The sequence below is a fragment of the Canis lupus genome, chromosome 6 (genome assembly GCF_048164855.1).
Source record: "Canis lupus baileyi chromosome 6, mCanLup2.hap1, whole genome shotgun sequence".
In the NCBI taxonomy this organism is placed as follows: domain Eukaryota; kingdom Metazoa; phylum Chordata; class Mammalia; order Carnivora; family Canidae; genus Canis; species Canis lupus.
In genome coordinates, this window is record NC_132843.1 from 67,914,277 (window position 1) to 67,939,089 (window position 24,813).

A 24,813-nucleotide genomic window follows, 5' to 3' on the forward strand; every position below is an offset into this window, starting at 1 on the left:
TTATGACAACCTCCCTCCTCAAAGCCACATAGGACATCTCCAACAATAAGCAGTATCCTCAGTTTTCCCCAATGATCTAAACACAAAATTTTGTATTGGAGTGTATTTCACATTATGATGTTGAAAAGATTAGAAAATTACTCCAGACTTCAATCTACCAATAGAAACAAAGGTAAAATCTAGTCACCTAACGGCTCTTCAAATAGTACAAAACCACCTAGATCCTTGAATCATCCTTCTCTAGAATAAACAATTTCATTGCCTCCAAATGTCCTCATGTGACACGATTTCCAGATCCCTCATAAACCAAATAATCTTCCTCCTGATGTACTACAGGTTGTCAATGCACCTCAAAATATATCATGTTGTAAATTAAAGTAACCTCCAATGCATCAAAAAAAAAAAAAAAAGAGTTCAATGAGATTTTTCCTTTTCTTATCTGTGTACTATAGGTCTAAAACTATATTAGAAGCTATATTATACCATTTGTTGACAATCAGAATTTCCACAAAACTGTGTAAAGTAATTTTACATACACTGGTTCCTTCTTAAAATAGATGTTTTCCTTTATAAGACAGTTTACCATAGGACACTTTTGAGGGTAAGGTAACTTGTATATTTAAAACAAATTGAATTTTAAAAATTATCCACTTTTTATAAATCAAAGTATACATATAGGTTTCATTTATTAATTAGCCCAGAATTTTATACACATGACCTAAACAAGGCATTAAGTTCTAAACTTTAAAGAAAACAAATCATACCTTGAACAGTATCCTTGCTTTGAGAGTTCCTTGGATTTGGTAAAGGCACCTCTTTTGATTTGCTGCTCTTCATCCTGCCAATTTACCTACAATCATACCATCAGCATTCATTGAACATCAATATTATAATATTAGAAAATACTCTCATTTATCTTAACTTTCATAAAAGTCAGAAAAGGACTTTGTCAACTCTAAAAGTTATCTTTATGCCCTGATAATCTAATAACTTTTTCCTCCCCCATTGGAAAACTAAACCATTAAGAAATCTATTACGACCACCTTACACCAATTAGGATGGTTATTATCAAAAAGAAACAAAAACAACAACAGAAAATAACAAGTGGTGTGGAGAAATTGGATCTCTTTTGAACGGTTTGTAGGAATGTAAAACGATACAGCCTCTATAGAAAATGGTATGTCAGTTCCTCAAAAAAATAAAAATAGAATTAACCATATGATACAGCACAAAAGAATTGAAAATAGGGTCTCAAAGAGACATTTGTACATCCATGTTCATAGCAGCATATTCACAATAGTCAAAAAGTGAAAGGAACCAAAATGTCCATCAACAGATGAAAAGGTAAGCAAAATGTGGTATATACATACAATGGAATATTATTCAGCATTATGAGTGAATTTTTGACATATTCTATAATACAGATGAACTTTTGAGGACATTGGCTAAGTGAAATAAACCAGTTACAAAGACAAATACTATATGATTCCATTGTATATAAGGCACCTAGCTAGCATAGTCAAAGTCATAGGGACAAAAAGTAAAATAATGGTTGCCAGGAGATAGAAAGGGGGGGAATAGGAGGTTTTATTTAATGGGTACAGAATTTCAGCTTTGTAAGATGGAAAGTAATGCAAGATGGATGGTGATAATAGTTGCACAATGCTATAAATGTATTTAGCATCACTAAATTATACACTGAAAATGATTAAGGTGGTCCATTTTATATTATGTATTTTATCACAATAAAAAAAGAAAAAATATATCATGAATCAGAACGATCATAATCTGCTTATGCTGACTAGACAGTTGATAATAGTCATATTTTCCTATATAGAGAGAATTATTGTTATAAAACTCACATAACACTGAAAGTTTAGAAAACACAGGAGGGTAAAACGCATTCCTACTCACCAAACCTTAAAATGATCATTAAGTTATTTTGCATAGTGCCTTCTATTCTTTATAATTTTCTTTTTTTACTCTAATTTGTATAAAATGTAAAAATTTTTCATTTTTGTGTCTTACTTAACTGCTGGATGTTTGTGGTAGTTTTTAAATATATTCATAAATTCTCTCATACTCCTTTCTTCAAGAAGCAGAGTTTAATTTTTCTAACATTAAAGGTAGGCTGGGCTTAGCAATATACTTTTAACAAATCCAATGTGGTGGAAGTGAGTGACTTTTAAGTCTAGGTCACAAAAGGCATTGCTTTTTCTCTGGAGTTACATAGCAAAAGACTACCAGTACAATATTATGTCTCATTTTTTCTATTACAGATAACACTGAAATGAACATATTTGTGTATCTGTGAATTTTTGCTTATTTGGATTATTTATCTAGAACAAGATCTACAAAGTATAATATTAACTGAACTAAAGAATGTGAAGAACATGCTGCTCTTGACATGCAATGTTAAACTGTCTTCCAACTTAAAATTTACAACTGTTTTTTTTTTTTTGGATACAACTGTTTTCATTTACAATGAGCCTACTAGTTTTCATTAACATCTTTAATATTGAGCATATATCTATTCTGTTTACTTTTGCTGATAGAATGGGAATAAAATGGTTGTTTTAGCTTGAATTCAATAGATTGCTAGCAGGACTAAACATTCTACCATAGATCTTAACCTTAGTTCTTCATGCGTGAACTATTTTTGCATGTCCTTTGCCCATCTACCTACCAGGATCATGTTTTTCTTATCAATTTGTTGAGTTCTTTACATTATGAATATATGACCTTTGTCACATTTGATAAAAATAATATTCTTCAACCAGTGTTTGCAAAGGCAGTTCAGTCTGTTGTATATTAAAGAATCCAATTTAAATTTAAGGAAAAGAGGGGATGCCTGGGTGGCTCAGTCAGTTAAACCACCGACTCCTGTTTTCAGTTAGGGTCATGATCTCAGGGTATTGTGGGATCAAGCCCCATTGTGAGCTATTGTGTGCTCAGCACAGTCTGCTTGAGATGCTCTTTCTCCCTCTGCTCTTCCACATGCTTGTGCTCTCTCTCTCTCTCTTTTTCTCTCTAAAATAAATAAAATCTTGGGCAGCCTGGGTGGCTCAGCAGTTTAGAGCTGCCTTCAGCCCAGGGCGTGATCCTGGAGACCCAGATTGAGTCCCACATCAGGCTCCCTGCATGGAGCCTGCTTCTCCCTCTGCCTGTGTCTCTGCCTCCCTCTGTCTCTCTCTGTGTCTCTCATAAATAAAAAAAATAAAATCTTTAAAAAAATAAAAATAAAATAAAATAAATAAAATCTTGAAAAAAATTATAAAGAAAAACCTACCTACTAAAATAGAAACATATAAAACTGAAGGCATAATTAATTTTTAGGGGAATTAATTTCACCTACAGTAAATAATCCTTGCTTTATTTTTTTCTTGCTTAAAAATCCTTTTTAAAAATTCAAAAATGTTCTAAAAATAAAATTTGTTATAAATTATACATCTCTAGGAAATGCCAATCTAAGTTTTTAAAAATATACAGGGATGATAGAAAAACTAAGATCACTATATTTGCCAATAGTTTAAAATTCGTCCAACTATAAAAACTTCTATCAGTGATACCAACAATAGTTCAAAAAATTAACTCACTTTACTTTCCTTCTCATAAAAATACTTTTGGTGTAGCTAACTATCAAAACGGTAACAAACATAAGTTATTCTATATTACTAAATGATTTGCCAACAATTTGACAAAACTTTTCTTTGGACAGACTTCCCTTTGCTTTAAAACTAAAATGCTAAAATATATAGTAATTATCAATTTTCCAAAGAGAAGGAGAAATAGATTAAAAAATCAAAAATTATATATATGTCCATAATTTAAAGACTTATGCTGATAAGGCTAAAACAAAGTAGATGTAAAAAGAAATGCATTTCTATCTACTTCAAAATAAAAACTCTCTTAATGGCTAATCATCGTCAAATGCAAATAATCCAATTATCAGGAGTGTGACATATATGTAAAGTTTCATCTTATAAATAGAGTATATTCACTATCTAACAATAAAAATGAACTAATTACAAGTGCTTGTAACAAGATAGTTGAACACAAACATGTTAAGTAAAGAATGCCAGAAACAAGTGTACATGCTGTATATTTCTATTTATAAAGTATCAAACAGGCAAAAGTAATCTATGGCATTAGAAGCGAGGATAGTGGTGAGGAGGGTGGGTGACTGGAATTGGGACAGGGAGGACTTCTGAAGTACTGGTAATATTATTGATATAGGTGTTAATTACATGAGTGCGTTCAGATTGAGACTTCCACCAAGCTGTGCACTTACATGCTTTTTCAATCATCAATTCAAAGTATTTTCTGGTAACATGCCTGGTTTAGGTTTATAATTTCAGTTTTAATTCAGTTCCATAATATGTCTAGTCTCATAAATGTCAGTTTTTCAATAATTCACCTTTCAAAATCCCTGGTTAGCCCATATCTAATAAGTATTATTAATAGAATCTATTTAAGTAGGACAGTTCTTTATGTAAGAATATATATGTAAAATATCACTATTTTCTACAGAAATAGAAAAAATTGAGGAAAAAGTACACTGAAAAAAAATCTCCTTATAGAAAGAAGAGAATCTGTCAAAACTCTTATCTTTAAACTATAAATCCCAATCTCCAAAATGTATTTTCCAACCACTTTAAGATGACCAAGTCAAACAGTAAAACTTATTCAAGATCATTTATTAGGGAATAATGAAACTACCTTCCTAGTTAAATGTTTTATAGGCAACATGACTTTATTCTATAGCCATACAGGAATTTTGGGATTATTTATTGAACATTTGTGTATTCTCTTTTGCCTACTTAATCTGTCAAGAATTAAAGAGAGGCGGACAAAAGCTACCAAAACTACTTTTGTCTCCTCTTCTTCGTGTTTCTTTTTTTTTTTTTTTTGTAAAGAGGCAGGGGTTAGTCTTTGATATAAAGCCATTTTCACATTAAATCTGTTACATTGCTCAAAAGTTCAAATAAGCTCCAAGGAGAGGCTGATACCAGTGACAACTCACATGAGACAAACACATACCAGACTCGAATTACCAAAAAAGAATGAGATGGTAAAACATCCAGACACGGACATTTCTTTCACATACAAAGTTTGATTTAGCACCATGAATGCACATAGAATCCAAAAAGTCCAATGCAAACTACATAGATTTTTTGGGGAAAAAATAGTAAAAAAAACAACTGCCACAAAGCCCTCGGAGATGGCTTATTTAAGGAGGACAAACCCCTTTGGGAAGAAAGGTTTAACAAGTAATAGGAGAAAATCATGGGGAATTACTGCTACATACTGCAGAAACATACTGGAAGGCAAACATGGTCCAAAGAAAAACCCTACTGAAAAAAAATGTCAAAAGTGGATTGTAAAACTGGTACCTGGCTCCAAGGTCAACAGCTTGAACAATCAAAAAATGAAAAAGACCTGGCCTGATCCCAGGATTAGTAAGGGGCTTGCTCCAGAAAAGAGCTGTGTGTCCATGTCTCCTGAGAGCAAAGAGCCATAGTACTTGAGGGGCAGAATGTCTTGATCAGAGGACCAAATACTCTTGACCTTGAGCCTGAGAGATTCGATGTTGAGCACGTGGACCCAACAACTGGCATGCCCAGTGTTCACGGGCTCGCCCCACTGAGGGTAGGAGTGACTCACTTACAGCAGCACCTTGACAGAAACTTGGGCCTTCTTCTTCAAAGGTCGTAAGGAAACTGAAGGTCTGAACCTGTTATATGTCCCAATGCTGAAAGCAATGAAGGATGACTGCCTACAGCCAGTTATTAGGTGTCTCTTCACCTAGGAATTGCCATAACAGCAGGTTTCCATGACAGGAGAAGGGAGGAGGCTCCCAGGTACCATGGCTGAGCAGACCACAATCATTTCAACAGTGGCATTGGAAATGAGAAAATCCTCCGGAACAGGGAGTTGGAATTTCTGGTTCAGAGGATGCGCACATGCAGGTAATGCAAACACATTCAAAACCATGATGAGAAAACCTGTGGGCAGCTGGTGCCACCTGCAAGGGGGCTGGTAGAGGGCCGGAACGGAATAGTATCTTTGAGTTGTTGACAATTTTAGATGTCAGAATATAGTGTCCAGGGCCCACTCCTGAAGGAGCTTTTAAAACAAAACCCAAACAACTACCTTGGGAGAACATGCATGTTCAAAGAGGCCAAACATTTTATCAGGGTAAAGGGATGACTTCACTCAGGAAACCCAGGGACACAAGAAAACAACAACAACTTCCTTGAATATATTTGACTATTAAGGCAAGATATCTTCCTATATAAACCATTATCATGTTCCCACTACTCCAAAGAAGTCCAATAAATAAATTTACAGTGAAGGGCTCGAGGAGTCTGCAACAGTAGAAGTGCCCCAGAGCACCAGCACCTCCGCAGGCTCGCCTGTAGTTTATTCTTGAATGTGATGCACTGGTGTTTTCAAGCTGCTTCACAGAATAGTTCCACAGGGTAGAGCCCAGTGGTGACTGAGGCCAAAGAGTATAGCACAAGAGGCGGTCAAAACCAAGGCTTCCATGCGATGCCTCTCTTCTTCTACGCGGACTAGAGAACGCTGGAGGGTAGCTTCAGGCCACAAGTTCTCCTGTGGCACCTGGTGGCTCGTGTGTTGTCTGCTGTGCCTGTCACGCGGGGAAGAGCTCAGGAGGGCTTTCTCCATAGCAGTACTTGGCTATGGGGTCCCTATAGGTGTTCTCATGCTGCACGCTCTGGGATGAGGTCCTGCATTTGGCCAGACACAATTCAAAGTGATCTTCGACGGCCATGAAGAGGTTCTGGAATGCCACGGCTGCGCGGTTGAGGAAGCGCTCCAGGAGAAGTTGCTTGCTGGGCTGCAGGCAGCAGGACACACAGTACTCATAGGCACCACAGCAGCCATGGGGCAAGCAGCCATCACAGCGGTACTGCTTCGTGCCGGGGACGTTGACATTACAGCAGCCGTTCACCAGCAAATCCTTCCTTTCACAAATGTATCCTAGCTCATCCGTGATGAGGTGCTTCCCTTGAATGGAGTTCCGGCACTGGTTGCCAGGCCGACTGCTGTTCCCCAGGTGAAATTGCACCTTCCACGGAATGGGCTGGTCGTGGTCTTGAACCTGGAGGAGATTCCGATCTCTCACTGCTCTTTCCTCCTGCTTGAAGGTGCTGCTGAGGAAGTAGACGAGCGACAGCCCGAAGACCAGGGCGAGCACCCACCTCTTCCGGAGGAGCCGGCGCCACACCATGGCCGCCAGGTTCACCATGCCGGCGCGGACGCGGGGCGCGGCGGCCGGGGCGCGGAGCGGGGCAGGCCCGGAGCCCGGGCGGCATGGCCCCTAGGCGGCCCGCAGCCCCATCCCCCCGGCGGGCGCCGGCCCCCCGGCCTCCAGCCCAGCCAGCTCCCGGCAGCCTCCCCGCGCCGCCCCACGTGACCTCTTCTTCGTGTTTCTATAAATTCATGTTTATATAGTTTGATAATATTATTTAACACATAAAGGTTCATGGCTATTACATTGTCATGTGGATTTTATATTTCTTCAATAAAAAATGACCATCACTGTCCCTAGAAAACTATGTTTTAATATTCAATTCTATTTTGTATGCTATTAATATAAAGCAAGAATTGCTTTATTCTATTGCACTTGCCCTACCCTTTCAATTCTCAGCTTTCTGGGACATTTTATTTAAGATGTATACTGTATACAGAAAATAGTTAGAACTTTTTAGTCCAATGTAATAAGTCTTTGTTAAGACTAAGAACAGGGAAAATAAACTTGCATATCAATAACCTTGTGATAACATTTTTTGAGTACCTACATTTTTGAGTACCTACTGCAAAGTATTGTGTATTATAGAAAAGGAAGATGAAATGACCTGATCTATCTCACCATCTAGTATAAGTATTCTTAAACTAGGGATCCATGAGTGATATTCAAGGAATATATAAACTCTCTGAAATTGTACGCAAAATTTTCTATCATCTCTGTACATTTTTTCCAGAGAGGGAAGTCCTGGCCTTAATGACATTCTGAAAGGAATCCAGTAAACTAGTAGGTGAAGTAAACACATATATAACTGAGAAATATAACAATCTGGACAATACCATAATACATGTACATATACATGTACATATATCACAAAAGGAAACATTAATCCTACTGGCAGAGACCTGTTAAAGTTTCTTGGGAGTATATCCTTAAAGATACCACATTAGTTAGGACATGCCTACAATATGTTTGATAGAAAGGAGAAAGAAGAGACAGAGGCAATTTTTGCATCAGGAGCCCTAATGGCATCAGCATACCATGTTCATACAAGTATTCTGTTATCTAGTAATAAGTTTGTCACCATCTTTCACTACTACAATGGCAGATAGCCATGGTTTTCTTACAAATGCTTCTAAGAGTTAGATTCAATCATCTCATTAAGCTGATATTTTAAAAGTTATTTTATGAATTGTATTAGTGTCATACTGTTAATATCTCTGACATTCAGGAAAGGGTTAACAGATCTGCAACATCCTGTCAGATTGCTTTATTTTCTGAGACTTGTCATCTGTCAAAGTCTAAATTTAAATGACCATTAGTCATCCACTAAGTAGATTTTCTTCTTTACTGTGTTTTAATATAAGGCATATATTTAAGAAATAATAATACACAGCTATGTACTCACCTCTCAGTTTAAGAAATAAACTACTGAAATTCGGCTGAAGTCCCGTGTACCTCTACTCATATCCATTTCCCCCTATTCAGAAGTAAGAATCACTATCCCAAACTCAATGCTTATCATATATGTCCTCTTTGGACTCTGAATATTTTCCAAAATACAAATAGCAATCCTTCCTATTCAGCACAAAACACTGATCGCAAATTATACCTTTAAAATGTTCCTTTAAAATCACTATGTTGTACACCTGAAACTAATATAACATTGTGTGGCAACTACATATACATACATACATATATATGTAATGTTCCCAAAAGATTTATTAAATAAAATTGTGTATGAATGTATTACAGACGTCAATCAGTGTGTCTGCCCACTCACAGCTCCTCTCTGAAGAACATCCCCACTGTCATCCACAACCCCTCACCCCCACTATAGCTGATTGGAGGAGTGCCTCATCCAGTCCCTGGCAAGAAAAGAGCTAAGAATTTTGAAATGGAATGTTAAGCAACTGAGTCAATGAGCTGTGAGGAGCCAAGATGAAAGATCATGATGAAAAGCAAGATGAAGATCAAAGAAAAACAAAGGAGAGATCACATAGCCTCTGAAAAAAAAAGGGGAAAAGTGGCCTTGTTCTTAACAATTTTCCAGTTCCCATAATACCACTACCTCATTTTCTGTCCCTGAATTCCTTGAGGCCTCTGTGAAGTCTTACAACAAACTTCCTTTTATTTCTCTTTATTTAACGGGAAAAAAGGACAAAACCCTACAGAAAAAGAGGATCCTATGAAATCATTCATTTCAAACCTCTAACTCATAGACTTGGAGGAAGTAAGTTATTAAGAGAAATATATGTGAAATATATTTCAAATATATGACAGGAAAAAAATGTGTCAAATATATTGTTTTTAAAAAGAACAACAAAATACAGAAAATTTCTAGGACAGTTTTTTGAGAGGTTATCTCTGGCCACCAGAAAACATTTTTTTAATCCAGTGAGAAAATTTCCCTTTATCCTTCAAATTCATTTTCTCATAAACAGCCCTTCAACTAAAAAGTCCATAGTTTTGTTTTGTTTTGTTTTTAAGAGAGAAAAAGAGCATGAGCAGGGAGGGAAGGGGCACAGGGAAACAGAAAATCTCAAGCAGACTCCACATTGCGTATGGAGACTGCAGGGCTTGACCTCACAATGCCAGATTCATGACCTGAGCCAAAAATCAAGAGTCTGATGCTTAATCGACTGAGCCACCCAGGCACCCCAAAAAGCCCATACTTTCTAAAGTCTAAAAAACTATTTTTCCTGATTTATGTTTGTTTTTATGAAGATCTTAAAACTAAGTTTAAACATTATATACATGGATATAGATGTAGATACAGATATACAGACAGTCCATCTGTCCAGAAAATCTAATATACACCTTTGTAGTAACACAATTTTCCAGTTGGGTATTATAAAATTATTACATTTGGGGTTTTAAGCTTTCATTCTGAAATACTCATTACTCTTGGGATTAGTAAAACATATTTGTCCTATTTCCCTTACCCTCTTGATTTTTTTTTCCTTAACTGATGGCTTCCCTACTTTTGTCCAATTCATCAACAGTAACATTTTCAAAGGTTCCATTGTTAGGCCCATCTTCTACAGCTCCTTCTTCCCAGGCAATCGCACACACTTTCCTGGTTTCAAATCACTTCTTAAAAGTCATCCTATTTCTGCCCTAGGTCTTTCTCTGAACTCTGGACCCAAGTTTTCAGTCTATTAGATAGTCTACCTTCAAAGCCTGCTACAATTCTAATTTATCAAGTTCAGAACCAAATTCAGTATTGTCTATCTTCAAAATTGTTCCTTCTTTTTCTCTTAGCAAATGGGGTTGTCATGCATCCAGTTCATCTTTGCCATTTCTGCCTCTTCCTCACCACCATTTACTGAGTTAACAAGTCAATACTATCCTAAAGACGTTTCTTTGTTATGATACATAAAATAGCCTCCATAAAGATGTTGAAAAAAATTTTTAAGATATTTTTAACTTCTCTCTTCCCCTCTCTCTTCCTCTTACCTCTGTTCAGAGCATTATTTTTAGCCTAAATTGTGGTAAAAGCTTCCAAAATTATTCTGCTCCTAATCTATTCTCCATACTACAATCACAATTATCTTTCTAAAAACAGAACCCAGCAATTCTGCTTTTATAGCTCTCCAAAGACTATTACCTATGGGATAAAATTCCAAATTCCTTAGCATGACAGAACTTGGAAACCTTCACAACCTTAATTTACAGTGTTGGCCTCTTTGTTATCTTCACTGTATACCAGTTGTTCTTGTCAAAAAAGCCATAGCTAGAGTGCATTCCCTAAACATGCAGAAATTTTCATTACCCTCCATATCTTCTTTTCCTAAATTTTCTCTGGCAATAATATTCTTCAAGTCCAAATGTTAATGCCATCTACTATAAATCTTTTCCCACTGTTCCTTAACAGAATTACCACATCATATATTTCCCCAATAGCACTGTTAACTTTTTAGAGCCCTTACCATTAGACACACACAAACATCATTCATTCATTTCTTCAATGAACATTCCTTGAGCATTTAATGCTCACAATGTAGTGACACGCATATCAACAAATAGTATACAATGTGGTAAAATTATAAAGTTACAAATACCACATGTCTATCAGTCTCTCCACAATGCTGTATGGTCCTTAAGGACTATATCTTATTTATCCTCCCATCAAAAGAGACCTTCTATGAACAGAAAAACAAATGGCAACGTTGAAAGCTTGTTATAATTTTAACTTAAACAGAAAAGAATAGAGGAATCAAAGGCAAAGCTGCCAGTAAAAGGACAACCAGAGAAAGGAGTGGGTTAAATCAACCGAAATAACAAGAAACATGATCAGAGAAGCAGAAGAGATGGTTTAAAAAGCCAGGCTGGAAAACTACTCACAAGAAAGAAAAAGTAACACGATTAACAAACATCACTAGACAAGGAAACCAGGAAAAAAAGAAAAAAAAAAAAAAGAAATGTAAAACAAGGGAACAAAATCCATATACTATTTTGCAAGTAGCCTACAAGAATATATGGTAAAATAAACTACAAGCCACACAAGCATAATTGCCCTTGCTGATAATAACAGTGTAAAGAAGAGGGCTACAGGTGACCATATAATAAACTAAATACATGATATGTAAACAGTGGGAGTCATTTGCTAAAAGCATATCATTAATATGGAATCAATCAGATGATGGAAGCAAAACATAATGCTTTTGCTTTGTCTATAAAACCAAGTAAAAGCCTTACTATGATTAGGTTAAAAAAAAAAGTACAAGAATTATGTAAACCGTATTGGAAGTGCATTTATTCACTCTGGACATGAACAAAGTAAGGAGCAGTTAAAGTGGAGCAGTTATACATTACCCTGTAGAGCCCATGAAAAGCAGAAACTACTCAGAAAGGGAAGACATTTCTCCCAGCTACTCACCCAGTGCAAAGATTAATCACTAGACCCATGGCTTCAACCTCATATAAAGTCTTAGTGTTTCTCAGAGGGGGAATGAGATGGCCCCATCTGAACAATCTTTGTGGGAATGAACAGAGGGGTACCATTAACTACCAGGCTACAACTTGACAAACACATCTACTTTATTAAGAATACTTTGTTAGTGGGACACCTGGGTGACTCAGCGGTTGAGCGTCTGCCTTTGGCTCAGGGCATGATCCCGAGGTCCTGGGATCGAGTCCTGTATCAGACTCTCCTGCCCGAAGGGAGCCTGCCTCTCCTTCTGCCTGTCTCTGCCTCTCTCTCTATGTCTCTCATGAATGAATAAATAATTAAAAAAAAAAAAAAAAGAATACTTTGTTAGCAATCACATTCCCTGATTCTGGAAATATTGTGATATTGCTGAGTGCTATCTTCAACACACCTGAACTCTGACTTATAGTAAAATCTAGTGACCAAAGATTCCAAGATGTCAAGAGTCTCTAATGGACAGTAAGAAGCCAGAATCCTAACACAGAAATTGAATGAAATGGAATTAGAAATCTAGGCACAGTGTCCTAAATCATATTTGATTAATTCAATCAGTAAACAACATATTCTTTCTCTTAAAACCCATACTATAACATTCCTTTTAAAATCTAAAGTGAGCTGAAAGGGAAAAATGGGCTTCCTAATACTTTTCTCTATTATCATATCTGGTTCTTTCACTCACTAGTAGAGTGTTAAAATCTGCTTAAAATTAGAGAAACATCTATATTCATTCACTAAAAAACAAATCTGTTATATTCTCTTCAAATATTAGTAGTATATTTTCCCTTTTCCCCATTTATCTCCCATTTTCTTCTATATTTTTCCATCTTACTCCTTTCCTGTTTTCCATATTAATCTCTTATCTGACTTCCTCTCCTCCCTTTCTCACCTTGGTTTCCCTATTTTTATATCTACTATTCATATTTATACTAAACGTACTTACGATTAATTTCTCTAAATCTGAAAAAAGGTATGAATAAACCTACAACATAATCTCTCAAAACTCAAAAAGACCATTACTGAAATGAATGAGATACACAACACACATACACACAAATACACATTTATTTAAACATATGATGATAATATATTTGGTTTCTTTTTTAAAAATGTAGGCACATAATGCGAATGACTATTAAAGATAATGTACAAAATATTGGTCTTAACATGTCAGTGTAATATGTATCTTTACTCATAAAGTCATCATCACTGTTTAATCCATAGCAAACAGAGGCACTCGGAAAACATTCTTTGTATTTAAACAGCTTTTAAATACAATATTTTAAAATCATTACTCCCTCTACTTATCCTCTGTAGCTAGTCTTCAAGCCTATAAAAATAATTCTTTCCCAAATCACCCAGATATACATTCCCAATCATTCCCACTGCAAATGACTTTGAGAGTAGCTACTTAATGCCCTCCTCCAAGCAGCTACAGAGTTCTTGTCTCCTGAGCTACTTTCTCAACCAACTCTAGGAGGAGAATCACCTGGATAACGTTAAAAACTGAAACGCTGAGGCTCCACCCCCAAGACAGTCAATCAGTAGGTTTGAGGAGAGGCCCAAAACCTGTATTTTTTTTTTCCAAAACCTGTATTTTTAAAGGTCTACAGGGATCCCAGTATAATGCCAGCTTTCAGAACTGCAGCTCTAGAGATTATTTTCAATTCTACTCTTTGAGGCCTGAAACTTCCAAAAACATTTTATGATTCCATAAAGATGAGCATCAATGGAAAGAACTAATCCTATTCCCCAACCACCTAAGACCATCTCTTTTCTGAAGTTCCAGAACACTTGAGAGCAAAAAAAAAAAAAATATCTTTAAGCCAGAAGCTTAAGTTACAGACCTCTATGGTGACCATGAAGGCAGTTAATAGTTAATCATCCTACCTACCATTTTCTGTGTTCCTTCTCTGTGGACCAAGAACTGTATTGTTTTCCACCTTATTTTCAGTCTCCATCACAACCCAGAATCCTCTTCCTTATTTGCCTTTTACTCCTCCCCTTAGCCTAAAGCTCTGTTCAATGCAAATGGAAATCTTTACTCTTCTTTGCCACCCTTCACTTATATGTTGAGGCTATAGGGTAGGAGAAAAGTCCATAATACACCACCCCCTACCCTTTCCCCTATGCACGGAAATCCTTATTTACCCTCTTCCCCCCCTCCTATTTCTTCCCACTGCTTTTCTGGCAAAAAAAAGAGTATTTTCCTCTCTGTGACTTCTAAGAGCATATTGCTCAGGAAAATTGCCCTCATCTGGACCTGGCTCCACTCTTGGGTTTCTCTTGTCCACTTCTGCTCTTTTCCTGGTGCTCTTTTTCTCAGTGGGGTGTATGTAACAGAACAGCCATGGGCTTTTGGGGGCCTTTAACAATTTTTTCCTTTGTTTATAAAAACACTAAACATTCAATTGCATAGAACCAAAAATACTACCTCCCCACCAAACACTCTGCTCCGTATCTTTTTCTACTTTTCTTTCTCTCTTGTTAATGTTCTTAAAAACAAATGAGTTTTTTATGTGAAGTATTTTAAATGTGTGTGTGTGGGGGGGTATTTATATAGCTATTTTAGTGATGAAGAAACAGTATCAGAAAGACTATGGACATAGTCCAAAGTCATTCAGTGACAGATGCAGAAATTAAATCTAGATCTCTCAATACTCTGTAAGCTTCTAAAAGGCATCCATATGATGCCTCTCTTTCAAACTCAGCCCCCATCATTATCCCCTATTCTCTTTCATAATTTCATCACCAGGCACTAGGCTTTCTCACCTCAATTCTATCATCTTTAGAACCTCTGTTCCATTAACTTCAATCCACTTTAACTTTAGAGAATACTCATTTAACCCACACGTTGACTGTTTTTCAAACTCTCCAGAAAGGACAGTGCTTCCTCACAAATGTCTACAGATACAGCATTTTATTCCACCTTCCATTCTAAACAGGGCAGGTAAGATGTTGCATCAACTTCCTTGGTGTTGCACCAGACGGTATTCTTCCACACTCATGAAAAACCTTTCCCTCAATCTGCTGAGTGCCATGTATGTTGTAGGAATGAAAACCAGGGATAGAGCAGTGAAGAGAAACATGGCCCCCACTCTAAAGAAATCTAAAGGTTTATTCAAAAGGTTGATATTCAACAAATATTACAAATGGGATGAAAATAATTAAGGGGGAAAAATGGAAATGCCATAGAGGCATGCAATAAAAGGAAATTCATCTAATCTGGAAGGTGTCATTAAATCAAGATCTAAAGGATAAACACGAATAGTCAAGAAAGAACTTTCCAGGCAGTAGGAACAATATGTGGAACAATCCTGAGACAAAAAAGACATGACACATTTTAAGAAACCAAAAAGTCCCATGTGTTGGAAAGAAAAAAAATGTCAAGAGATGAAGCTGGAGAAGGAAAGGAACAACATCATGGGAGTTCTCCAACCTTATTTGTTTTTAAAGGATCAATTATTGGCCACTCCTCTCTTATGACCACAGTTTTGAGAAACCAATAACAGAATCTATGTCATTCCATTTCATTTTGTCTCCTTACTATACTGCAACCTTCTTAAATTTCAGAAAAATTAAGAACACTTTTTTTTAATTGGACAGAAGGCAGGGGGAGGAGGGGAGGGAGAGAAAGAATCCCAAGCAGGCTCATGCCCAGCACAGGTTCTGACACAGGGCTTGATCTCACAACCCCGAGGAACACGACCTGAGCCAAAGTCAAGGGTCAGACATTTAACCAACTGAGCCACCCAGGCGCCCCAAACTTAAGACTACTTTTATTACTCATTTAAGTGACTCAATTCATTCTAGTGTCCATTTTACAGTGAGTTTAACTAGCATCTTGTAGAGAAACAAGTTGTTTCATGCAAAAGTCAAAGCATAAATGAACAATGCTGCTTTGTTCAGACCAAAGTCAAATATCACAAGGACTAAAAAAGAAATTATATTTGACATGGTTCTATTTACATCACACAAATTATGAAAAACTCAAAACAATAATCAACTTCCAAAAGTTAGCTAAGGATGACTCTATCTTGCCAAAAGAAAACAGAAACAGAATTTCAATAAAGCTATAAAAATGACATAAAAGAATCTGATTAAGATGAAACATATAAAAAGCAGACGCACCTTCTACCAAATAAGTATGCAACTTAAAAAAAAAAAAAACTATTTACTTGATAGCAAAAACTATTTACTTGAAGCCCACACTTCAAAGTATCATGCAAATACCTCATGGGAACCACAAAGTCTCAGAGGAAAATAACGATAGTCAAGAAATTTAAAAGAACTATATTTACCATTTAACTTCCCTACTTACGCAGGCTAAGAGTTCATCAAGAGGGAGCATGCGGAAAAAAACACAAAAAGTAACTTTTAGAGGAAAGGAGCCATACGAACACTTCATCTATTTTAAGATCTCCCCACCTCCAAGTTCTTTCAAGAAACTTCAATTATCAATTACATTTTCCTTAATGTGATCTCTAGCCTCCACCTCTCACCAAGATTCTTCCTATCAGCATTTACACTTAATCTTCTTACTTAAACAACACCAAAGTCCCGTAACCCAGCACCCTTCTCCACTACTGCTCTTTTTTTCCTTTACAAAGTTCTCAAAAAAGTTGACTAAATACACTCAGTCTCTTTTTGGTGATACTTTTCACTCACTCTTCAAGCAATTCCAGTGTGGCTGGCATCCCCATCTCTCCACAACAGCTCTCACTAAAATCACCAAAGATTTCTTCATCTCTCAAGCTAATGGGCAATTGCATTTTTTTTCTCCTAACACAGGGCTTGAACTCATGACCCTAAGATCAAGACCTGAGCTGAGATCAAGAGCTGGATGCTTAGCCTGGACTGAGCCACCCAGGTGCCCCCAGGCATTTCCAAATAAAAAGTCCTCATCTTGCTTGGCCTCTTGGCAGCATTCATCACAGTTAACTACTCTCTTAAACACTCATTTCCCTTGACTTCCATATACTACACTCTAGGTTTTCCATCTTCTCTCTAGTTCTCTTATTAGTCTTCTCTGCTAGCTAGTCCTTCTCTCTTAAATCTAGAGGTTCAAGCAGGTTTGACCATGGGCTCTTTTCTAACACTCTACTCTGGGGGATGTCACTATGCCCAAGGCTTCAAATACCATGTATATGCCAAAGACTGCCAAACTCTGGCCCATATCTCTAACATGCTAACCCACACATCAAGCTGCTTATTCAGAACCTCAAAGGCACATCTTATTCAACATCTCCAAAAGCCAACTGATGATTATTCCCAAAAAACAAACTTGAGGTATTCCCTATCACAGTTCAGATGTACAAGCCAGAAATATCCATGAGAGGTGATTATAACTATATGTCTTCTAAAGTCTTATTCTACTCTAAATTTATAATCTATACCACCAATCCCAACCATGCTCCAGGGATCTCTGATGGCCTACCTTTCAGGAGGAGTCTTTGAAATCAAAACTATTTCCATAACATTAAGACATAATTCCTCTTTTTCATTTTCATTCTGAGAACATACACTATAGTCTCAGTTTCATTCTGAGAACGTATACGTATACTACATGACATGTAATACCACAACAGATTGAATACAGAAGGAGATATGAGAACCCAGATGTCTTTTATTAAGCTAGACATTAAAAAGATGTGAAAAATGTCAAACAATGTCACTCCTTTCACTAAACCTTTTTATTTTGGAAAATATAATTATCTTTCGTTAAAAAATATTATTTATTTATTTTAGTATGGATTTGTTATTTTAAGTAAATAAATAAATAGATTTAAATCTTCCAAAAAAAAAAAAAAAAAGATTTAAATCTTCCATATCATGCATCTTTTCCAACCACAATGTTAGGAAACTAGAAATCAACCACAAGAAAAAATCTGGAAAAAACACAAATACATGGAAGTTAAATAACATGCTACTAAAAACTAAATGACTCAGCCAAGAAATCAAAGAGGAAATTTAAAAATGCATAAAAAAACACAATGGTCCAAAATCTTTGGGATGCAACAAAACGTATTCTAAGAAGGAAGTACAAAGCAACAGAGGCCTATTGCAAGAATCAAGAATTTCAAACAACCTAACCTGGCACCTAAAGGAGATATAAAAAGAACAACAAACACAATCTGAAATCAATTGAATGAAGGCAATAAAAGAGAAGAGAGCAGAAATAAACGAAATAGAAACCAAAAATGGCAATAGGGCAGATCAATAAAGCTAGGAGCTGGTTCTTTGAAAAGATCAACGAAACTGATAAACCTTTAGCCAGACTTATTTAAAAAAAAAAAAGAGAGAGGACTCAAATAAAATCACAAATGAAAGAGGAGAAATACCAACCAACCCCAGAACTATAAAGGATTCTAAGAGAATGTTATGCCAACAAATCAGACAACCTAGAAGGTATAAATTCCTAGAACCTATAACTTCTCAAAACTGAATCAGGAAGAAACAGAAAATTTGAACAGATCGATTACCAGCAATGAAATTGTTACCAGTTATCAAAAAAAAAAAAAAAATTCCCAACAAACAAATGTCCAGAACCACATGGCTTCACAGCTGAATTCTACCAATCATTCAAAGAAGAGTTAATACCTATTCTTCTCAACTATTCCAAAAAATAAAAGAGGAAGGAAAACTTCCAAATTCATTCTATGAGGCTACCATTACATTTGATGCCAAAACCAGATAAAGATACTACAAAAAGAGAGAGAACTACAAGGTCAATATCTCTGATGAACACAGAGGCAAAAATCCTCAACAAAATACTGACAAACTGGATCCAACAATACATTAAAAAAAATCATTCACCATAACCAAGCAGGATTTATTCCTGGGATGCAAGGGTGGTTCAATATTCACAAATCAATGTGGTACAGCACATCAACAAGAGAAAGGATAAAAGCCATGATTATTTCAAGAAATGCAGAAAAAGCATTAGACAAAGTACAATATCCATTCATCAGAAATATCCATGTTATCAAAACCCTCAATTAAGTAGGTTTACAGGGAACATACCTCAATATAATAAAGGCCACATATGAAAAAAATCACAGCTAATATCATACTCAATGAGACAAACCAAGAGCTCTTCCTCTAAGATCAGGAACAAAACAAGGAACTCTCACCTTCTCACTGGACTAGGACCGGACTTCTCACTCGAAGTCCTAGCCACAGCAATTATACAAGAAAAAGAAATAAAAGGCACCCAAGTTGGTAAGGAAGAAATAAAACTTTCACTATTTGCAGACGACATTATACCATATATAGAAAACGCTAAGGATACCACCAAAAAACTATTAGAACTGATAAATGAATTCAGTAAGGTCACATGATATAAAATCTGTTGTACAGAAATCTGTTGCATTCCTATGCAATAATAATGAAGCAGCAGAAAAGAAATTAAGAAAACAATCCCATTTAAAATTGCAACAAAAATAATAAAACACCTAGGAATGAAATTAAGGTGAAAGACCTGTCCTCTAAAAACTATAAAACACTGATGAAAGAAACTGAAGATGACACAAACAAATGGAAAGATATTCCATGTTCATGGATTGGAAGGACAAACACTGTTAGAATGCCTATGCACCAGAAGCAATCTACAGATTGAATGAAATCTCCATCAAAATACCAGCAGTATTTTTCAAAACTAGAACAAATAATGCTAAAATTTGTATGAAACCACAAAAAAACCCAAATGGGCAAAGCAATCTCAAAAAAGAACAAAAGTAGAGTTATCACAATCCCAGATTTCAAGATATATTAGAGAGCTGTAGTAATCAAAACAGTTTGGTACTAGCACAAAAACTGACACACAGATCAATAGAACAGAATAGAAAACCTAAAAAAAAACAAACAAAAAAACCCAACACTTCAACTGCACGGTCAATTAATCTTCAACAAGGATATGCAATATGCAAAAACTGACACACAGATCAATAGAACGGAATAGAAAACCTAAAAAAACAAACAAAAAAACCCAACACTTCAACTGCACGGTCAGTTAATCTTCAACAAGGATATGCAATATCTTTTGGCTCTTCAAAAAATGGCAGTGGGAAAACTAGACAGCTACATGCAAAAGAAAAAAAAAAACTGGATCACTCTCTTATACTATACACAAAAATAAAAACTCAAAATGCATTAAGGCCTAAACATGAGACCTGAAACCATAAAAATCCTAGAAGAGAGCACAAGGAGTAATCAGCCATAGCAATATTTTAGTAGGTAGGTCTTCTAAGGCAAGAGAAACAAAAACAAACTATTGGGACTCACCAAAATAAAAAGCTTCTGCACAGCTAAGGAAACAACCATCAAAACTAAAAGACAACTTACTGAATGAGAGAAGGTATTTGCAAATGATATATTCAAAAAAAGGGTCAGCATCCAAAATATAAAAAGAACTTATACAACTCAATACACACAAGAAACAAATAATTTAAAAATGGGCAGAAGAAGGGACTCCTGGGTGGCTCAGTCCACTGAGTGTCCAACTCTTAATTTCTGCTCAGGTCATGACCCCCAGGTTGTAAGACTGAGCCCAGCATCAGACTCCAACTGGGTATAGAGCCTGCTTAAGATTCTCTCTCTCCCTCTGTTTCTGCCCCCTTTTCCTTCCTCTCTTTCTAAAAAAAAATTATTAAAAAATTAAAATAAAGAATGAGAAGACATGAACCAGATATTTCTACAAAGAAGACACACAGATGGCCAACAGACACATAAAAAGATGCACTCATCATCAGGAAAATGCAAACCAAAACCACAAGGAGATATCACTTCATACCTGTCAGAATGGCAAAAATTAAAACAAGACACAAGTGTTGGTGAGGATGTGGAAAAAAAGAACCCTCACTGTACTGTTGGTGGGAATGCAAACTGGTACAGCTACTGTGGAAAACAGTATGGAGGTTCCTCCAAAAATTAAAAGTAGAACTACCATATGATCCATCCAATAATTCCACTACTGGTTATTTACCCAAAGAATACAAAAACACTAATCTGAAAGATATATGCACTCCTATGTTTATAGTAGCATTATTTACAATCACCAAAACATGGAAGCAGCCCAAATTTCTACTGATAGATGAATGGATAAAAAAGATATGGGTGTGGGGGGGAGAGGTGTGCGCACACACATTCGCCCACAATAGAACATTAGTCAGCCATGAAAAAGAATGAAATCTTGCCACCTGCAACAACTTGGATGGAACTAGAGAGTATAATGCTAAGTGATGTCAGAGAAAGATGAATACCATATGATTTCACTCATATGTGGAATTTAAGAAACAACATCAAACGAACAAAGAAAAAAGGAGACAAACCAAAAAACAGACTCAACTATGGAGAACAAATGGATGGGTGAAGTAGGTGAAGGGGATTATTTTTTTAAAAGATTTTATTTATTTATTCATGAGAGACACACACAGAGAGAGATGCAGAGACACAGGCAGAGGGAGAAGCAGTCTCCATGCAGGGAGCCTGACATGGGACTCGATCCCGGGTCTCCAGGATCACACCCTGGGCTGAAGGCGGTGCTAAACCGCTGAGCCACCCAGGCTACCCAGGTGAAGGGGATTAAAAGTAAACTTATCATGATGAACACTGAGTATAGAATTACTATATCCCTATATTGTACACTTGATACCAATATAACACTTAACTACACTGGAATTAAAATTTTTAAGAATATATACATTTAAAACTTCTAATGCGGTAAATATCAACAGATATAGCCCACATAAACAAAAGCTCTTTAAGTTTTTAATAACTGAAGGAGTATGCAGTGGTCTGGATACCAGAAGGATTGAGGAATGCTGATCTATACTTATGGTATATACACAAATAAGATACAAGATGATATTTTATAAAATAGACAATTTTCAAGTATCTTCTAGCTGCAAATTTGCCCTTTACATTTTATTGACAAGACTCTCAAGTCACATAGATTTGGCTCCATTATTTACTGGGCTGGTACTATGTGCCTGGCCCTAGGGATAAAGATTAAAGAAATTACTTTGTTTTGGCTCTCACAAAGGATATTTTCCATACCGTTGCTACATTTCAGTTCTCTCATCTCTATTGGATCCCATGTAACAACCACTGCCTGAAAGAATGAGAAAAAAACAACCCTGCAATAGTCATAATATCTCACCTAAATATAAAATGGACGAATTTAGTAGGGACCAAGCTAGAAAAAAGGAGAAAACATTCCAGCTCTAGGTCAGATCTACTACACTGTTCCAAGTAAATTCTCAGAATAACCAACACTCTCACAATATAATACACAAACACAAATAACCTGAGAACTTAGCCTCACCTCTTTTCACATTTAAAATACAAAAACCCCAACAACTACTTTTACAAATACAAGGCTGATCTACTGTCATCTAGGAAATCCAGAAGACAACTTTGTGACATTTGGTACCAGTTTGGCCTTTGGAACATAAGTAGCAGGGAGAGGCTCACAAAGAACATATCTCCCCACTGACAAGAAATGAGCTAAACTAGAGATTGACTACAGGTGTCCCTAGTCTTTTACATAAGGAGAAGACAATGAACAAGATCAAGAATAATGGGGGGGAAAAGTCCTACAAATACGAGTCTAGACTTTGCTTATCTTGAATGCTTACTCTCTCAAATTAATTTCAAGGAGTATATGTCCATAAAAGTGTCTCCCAGTTTGCAAGTCAGGATTATTTTTTGCCCTATAGTATAAAATTTTTATGACAAAACCTCTCTGATACCTAAGAAACTGTTATCACTGATGAACTCTGAGAAGAGAGAATAAGGGTCCAGGAGAGAAAGCAGATTTTTCCATGGATATGTTTTTGAATGTTTTAAAAGCATATGTGCTTGTCACTATTTGAGGGAGAAAAATTTTTTTGAGAAGTTTCCTTCCACATTCAATAACTTAGCTAACTTAAGCTACGGCTGTAAAAGAAACAAAGACAACTACTTTTCTTTCACTGGAAAACTAAATTGACTCCTTAATGCAGTGTCCGTTGATCCCACTCTGTGTATCCACAGTACTTTATCATTCCTCTCACCAACTTGTACTATTACTTATATATGTCTCTTACATGGAACTCTAGTTTTACATGTTTTAGTCCCCTACATATCCCTAGTCCATGCACCATACACAGCACACACCAGACCTGTTTGCTGACTGATGGTCCCATTGATAAGTCTCAGAATCCAATTCTTAAATGCAAATAGGAAAAAGGATACAGCTGTTTCATATACTATGAAGAGGTTAACCATTCCTAAGCAGAAAATGTATTTTATGGCAACAATAAGATAAATAATTACATGTATACATATGCATTTTATAATTTAAAACAAGCCCAGAAATTCTTTAACTTTTACTTTATAGATTTAGATATGGAAATCATGAAAATGAAGCTTATTTATTATACCTAGTACTCTTACTCGTGAATGATTGTTAAATCTAGTTTTAAAAAGGGGTTCCATAAGCAGCTTTCAAAAGTCCACTTAGAACAAAAACTTAAAGTGGTTAACTTAAAAAAATCATCAAATCCCAAACTTATCATATTCTTCTGTCTGAAAAAATATCCTTCTCTTTGTAAAAACATCTCCTTTACTTCGTTATTTCTCTATAGCATTTAAAATAATTCATCATACAAAAATGTAGTACCTATACAAATTTTCAGAAACACACCTATTAAGTGTAGTCCAACTTCATTTGTAACTAATCAGAAAACAAAACATATTAAAGCTAAAAATTAGAGGTCATCCAGTCACATGTTCTTCAAATATGTAATAATAGTAGGTTAAAAAAAAAAAAAAAACAATTGGGGGGTGGGGTGGGGTGGGGTGGTGCCTGGGTGGCCTAGTAAGTTGAGCATCTGACTCTTGGTTTCTGTTTGGATGGTGGTCTCAGGGTTGTGGGATTGAACCCCACAGCAGGTTCTGAGCTCTGTGCAGAGTCTGCTTGGGATTCTCTCTCCCTCTGCCCCTCCCAATCATGTGCGCTCTTTCCATCTCTCTCTCTCTCTTAAATAAATCGTTTTTAAAAACCCAATCTGGTGGGTTGAAGCTAGCATTTTTTTAATGAAACCAAATGGAGTTGTAATGGAAGTAGTTAAGGGTATTAGCTTAGTGCAACTTACATTTTATTTATAACAGATATATACATAAATGTATATATTATATCCATATGAAAAATATATTTCTTACTGTGAGTGTCCTAGTCAAAAGAGTTGGAGAGGTTCCCAAGCTTTTTCAGTTAAGAGAACTCTCAACGTTTTGGTAATTTTTTCATGGTGCCCCCAGGCACCAAAAAAATACCTACCAGTTACATTTATTAGATTCATACAATCTAATAAGTATTTGTGTCCTAACAACTTAGCAGTTTGAAAAATACATATATATTAAAAGAAATATTTTATTACTATATAACCACAATTACTTATTAATGGGAAGTGTGCAACTACTATACATTATACAACTTCTCAAACCTTGAAATCACTTTGGACACTGCCACTATCCTTTACATTCATACTGATTTTTGCACAGTACTTGCTTTTTATCACAGCAGCACCCCCAAACCCAGCTTTTTGAAGACATCCAGTCTTCCAAAGTA

General features: G+C 36.1%; 2 protein-coding genes across 7 annotated transcripts in view; both read right to left on the reverse strand.

The window, feature by feature from the left end:
• Positions 1 to 24,813, reverse strand: part of CEP350 (centrosomal protein 350) — a 153,579-nt gene that overhangs the window by 123,562 nt on the left and 5,204 nt on the right. For all 5 annotated transcript variants that reach the window (XM_072831041.1, XM_072831037.1, XM_072831040.1 and 2 more), the window contains exon 2: positions 765 to 850. In XM_072831041.1, coding sequence (XP_072687142.1) covers positions 765 to 837 — 73 coding nt within the window. In that variant the 5' untranslated portion in view covers positions 838 to 850. The remainder of the gene's footprint in view (positions 1 to 764; positions 851 to 24,813) is intronic.
• Positions 4,926 to 7,412, reverse strand: LOC140635828 (SREBP regulating gene protein). Of its 2 annotated transcripts, XM_072831043.1 has the most exons (2): positions 7,167 to 7,412; positions 4,926 to 7,009 (listed from the first exon to the last, which is right to left on the reverse strand). In XM_072831043.1, exons 1-2 carry the CDS (start codon positions 7,338 to 7,340, stop codon positions 6,656 to 6,658), a joined length of 528 nt encoding a protein of 175 aa, XP_072687144.1. In that variant the 5' UTR covers positions 7,341 to 7,412; the 3' UTR covers positions 4,926 to 6,655. The 2 variants fall into 2 exon arrangements, with proteins under 2 accessions (XP_072687144.1, XP_072687143.1); XM_072831042.1 differs by having other exon boundaries at positions 4,926 to 7,387.

Excerpts from the sequence above, each read along its gene's own strand:
- LOC140635828 (XM_072831042.1), bottom strand. The coding sequence starts at position 7,273 with ATGGTGAACCTGGCGGCCATGGTGTGGCGCCGGCTCCTCCGGAAGAGG.